The 4142-nt window shown below is 31.7% G+C and overlaps 1 protein-coding gene across 1 annotated transcript; it reads right to left on the bottom strand.

The window, feature by feature from the left end:
• Positions 1-212: 212 nt before the first annotated feature.
• Positions 213-1308, bottom strand: LOC104098595 (subtilisin-like protease SBT2.5). The gene is made up of 3 exons (XM_009605379.4): positions 1156-1308; positions 783-930; positions 213-531 (listed from the first exon to the last, which is right to left on the bottom strand). The coding sequence occupies exons 1-3, from the start codon at positions 1230-1232 to the stop codon at positions 469-471; spliced, it is 288 nt and encodes a 95-aa protein (XP_009603674.1). The 5' UTR covers positions 1233-1308; the 3' UTR covers positions 213-468.
• Between the last annotated feature and the right edge of the window lie 2834 nt (positions 1309-4142).

Raw genomic sequence — 4142 nt, forward strand, 5'->3', positions numbered from 1 at the left:
TCATCTACCTAGTTTATTGTATTCGAATAAGAATGTATAAGAATACTTTATGGACATCCATTATTTTAGTTCAGTGTATTCATATTTAACATTTGATTACATTATTGTGAGACAAAATGTGGAAATTAAATATGCGAGGCTTTGGTTCGAGATAGAAGATACATCCTTTACCAATCAAAAAGAGAACATACAGTTGAGAAGAGGGAGAGAGCTAGAAAACAGTACCATATGTTAGCTTAATTACTTAAAAACAAGGATGAGTTTACATATATATAGTTTAGCTCCAAAATATGACGCATTAATACTAAAACAATTAATATTTCTTTCCCCACCCAACCCCACAATTTTCTTTTCTCATTTTCTTAATTTTTTTGGGGGGGGAGGGGGGTGGGTGGGGGAGAGTTTTAGATTTCCATTAATTTTCTCCCCAAGAATTAATCATTGACAAGAAACAGTCATCGGCCGGCATTATGCAAGCTCTTGATTTTTCTCCACAACCCTCACTTCTTTTGCAGATCTAAGAACGTCGGCCTGCAATCATGAAATGCAATTAATGTTAACAATAAAAAAGTACTCAAAACTTATGTAGCTACGATTCTCTAAAAATGTTGTCGCATCCGTATCGGATAAAAAATATAATAATTTTTGAAAGATCCGACGACACGCACCCGAAGATATTTATTTTTAAGTGTTGAAGAGTGCAAGTAACATAATTCAGAATATATAAATATATATATTTTAGGAAAGAAGAAGAAGAAGAAGAAAGCTATTATCAAACAAACCTGATCATCAGTGATTTCAACTGCAAAGCCATCAACAATAACCAAAGACAATCTCTTTTTATAGCTCCCTGGCTCAAAGGTATTTGCTAACAGCTCATCATGTTTCTTGCTTATGTACAGATCCAGCTCATAGCTTCCCTTCTTTTTTCTATCATTATATAAAACCAAGAATACAACTTCTAATATATTTTAAACTTAGAGGCGAATACAAGATTTAAACTTAATAGTTCAAGGTTTTGACTTCATGGAAAATACGAGTTATTAATTTTCAAGATTGAACACATTCCCAACACTTTATGTCCGCCTCTCTTTTTATCACAAAAATCATATTTTTAAAAGGAAAAGAAAAAAGAAGAAGAAGAAGAATACTGACCTTTTGGATTGAAGGCGTTCGTATTCAGGATCATAGTTCATGAAAACAAAGTAAAGCTCAGTCTCTCCTCTTGCCATTTTCTTCTGCCTTTAGTTTTTCTTTTTCTTCTTATATTTCCGATTAAAATGTGCACGAGGAAATGAAGCTCAACAGGGTGCTATTTATACATAGAGAGTCAACAGACTTTTACAACTTAAATATATATAGTAATTGTTGCAAGTAATAAAAGGGTTAAGTGGATTTACAGAGAGAAAACAATTTGACTTAATTACCGAGAAGTACAGTACTTAATTAACCTCACAATTTTGGTATTTACTATTTACTTGTTTTAGAGTTTAGTGAGCCCGAAAATTTTTAATACCCAAAATACTAGAAAAAAGGATTCAAAATTTTAAGTCAGTCAGTGTGAAGTTGCTGCCCATAGGATGCATGAAATTCGAACGATGGGACAAGCTTGATATATTGTCTTCCCTTTATCAGCAGCGATATAGTTGTTTTGTAATTATTTAGCCAATATGGACAGTATATTCGAATGCAAAAGAATCATTGGTGAAGCTGGAAATTTTTTAACGGTATTCAAATTTAAAAGAAGTGAAAAAAATTATGATAAAGGATGTTCAATATGTGTTATATACCTCTACGATGTAATATTTTACCTATGTATACAGTGCAATTTTTCGACGAAAGGTGATCAGTTGACTATCCTTATGACCATGTGGCTTCCTTATGACCATGTGGCTTCGCTACTTAATAGAATAGTAACACCTGCTTAATGGCTCGATATGATATTTTGATATTCTTGATTAACGGTCCTCCTTTTGTCACTATTTTTAAAAAACAAAATATGCAGTCCCTACTATATTAGTCGTCTACGGAGATGTGGAATTCAGTATGGTATAATTAGCAATGACAGTACAAGCTTTGTATAAATGTATGATTTTTTTAGAATAATTTTTAAATTTTATACATACATACATACATACATACATACAAATATATAAAGCACGGAATACGTACTCACCGACTTATACACATTTCACATTTGCCACTCTCAAATAGTGAAGTTTTTCACGAAAAAAAATATTGAAGTTTTTGTATCTCTTAATCCTTCGTGTAAGCGCTAAAGATAATGTGAATTATTGCAGAAGCATGCTTTAATTAAGGAGACACAATGAATCTAACCCGAAGCTTCTTGATTCCTTGGGTTCTGCTAAAAGAATCTTAAAATACTGCTAACCAAACGCTTTGGAAGACAAAGTCAACACATTATAATTTTAAAAAAAAATTAAAGTAAACTACTGGCTACTGGGATCAGTCAAAATGTACGATTAGGCTAAACAAATTACATGATTTAATCAAATAAATAATGATAGCTTGTTATTGTTAGTAATATAATATCCCAACTGCAGGCCTATTCACCTATATTTTCAGTTATTAAAAGGAAAAAAATGGTATAATGTGTAGTAGTTGGTCCAAGTGTCATAGATACCGTGACTAAATGAGATTGATTGAACTATATCTTAATCGCTACACTTGAGAGCTTGAAATGTGAACTGTATATTACTTGGAATATAGAGTTTAATTTAATGATGATGCAAATTCAGTTCTTAAAGAATAAGTAAATGTTACTATTAATGAATAACCACATCCGAACGAAGTCATTTTCGTGTAGAGGCGGAAGTACGATTTCAATCTTATGCATTCGGGATGTTAATCGTTTTAAGTTAGTAAGTTCTAAACTAATAATTCATACATATTTAATGAAATTTTAAAAACATATACAGGGTTCGAATCAAAACTACTGGATTCGTTCAAACCCGCTCCCGACACTCTAGCTCCACCCCTGTTTTTGTGAGTTACGCTCGGTAAAAGCTATTGCTAATTATTACAATATTCTTGCATGTGCCTAAGTAATTTGGTAAAAATTTTATGACAAAGTAGCTCTTGAAAATAAGAAAAATTAAAACCTCAGAAGTCAGAACAACACGAAAGCTAATATGGTATAAGATTTAAAATTTTATCCAATTTCTTTGAAGCGGTATTGCATTACAACATGTTCAAAACTCGCTATCAATGTTCTAACATCAAAAATAAGTCCGAGATCTTTCACTCAATTTCAATTTTTTAGGACTCATTTGGCCATAGATTTTGCCAAAATAAACTTTGATTTTATTTGGCAAACACATATTTAGCCATAGATTTTGCCTACATTATGGCCAAATTCCAAATCCCAAAACCAGCTCAATAGCTGGTTTGGGGCCAAAATATCACTATTATATTTTTTTAAAATTGCACCAAACTTTTGTATTTTATAAAAGAGCCCACCATTTATTATTTTGTAATAATGTTGCTTCGTCTTCTCGGTCATCTGATAGTGTATCATGTAGTTCATTCTAAAAATGATAATTTTGCATCAAATTTATTTATGTTCAGGACTATGGTTTGTGATACTATAATGAATGTTATTGATAATGGTACTGTTGGGTATTTGTGATAGTTTTTAGAACTTGTGGGTATAAGTCATATTTCATGTTTTTCCAAACCAAACTTCACCCAAAACAGATGTCCAAACATATTTTCATCTTCAAACCAAACTTCACCCAAATCAGATTTTTTAGAATAAATTTGGGAATTTATGGCCAAACGCTAGCTTAATCTTTTTTTTTTATTGTAGGAAGAGGACCCTCGTGGAAACGGTCACTAATAATTGCGTTAGAGTAAGTTTTATAAATTATATTTTCTTGAGATGCGGTCTTTCCTTGGACAATATGTGAATGCAAGAGGCGGAGTCAGGATATCAATTTTATGAATTCTGGATCTTAGAACGACGACTTCAATTGCTAATAACTGGATTCTAATTTTAATATTTGTACATATTTAACTAATTTTTTGACATAAATATATTGTTTGAGCAAAACTTTTTGTGTTCGGCTTCATCCTTGATGAATACCGAATACTTTGTGCACCCAAATATTTTTAGAAGGACC

The sequence above is a fragment of the Nicotiana tomentosiformis genome, chromosome 8, assembly GCF_000390325.3.
Source record: "Nicotiana tomentosiformis chromosome 8, ASM39032v3, whole genome shotgun sequence".
In the NCBI taxonomy this organism is placed as follows: Eukaryota; Viridiplantae; Streptophyta; class Magnoliopsida; order Solanales; family Solanaceae; genus Nicotiana; species Nicotiana tomentosiformis.

Bases quoted from the DNA above. Each gene is read 5' to 3' on its own strand.
- LOC104098595 (XM_009605379.4), bottom strand. From the start codon at position 1,232: ATGGCAAGAGGAGAGACTGAGCTTTACTTTGTTTTCATGAACTATGAT. The intron at 931-1,155 runs GTCAGTATTCTT...ATATAATGATAG, and splicing joins GAACGCCTTCAATCCAAAAG to AAAAAAGAAGGGAAGCTATG. The intron at 532-782 runs GTTTGTTTGATA...TCATGATTGCAG, and splicing joins TTGAAATCACTGATGATCAG to GCCGACGTTCTTAGATCTGC.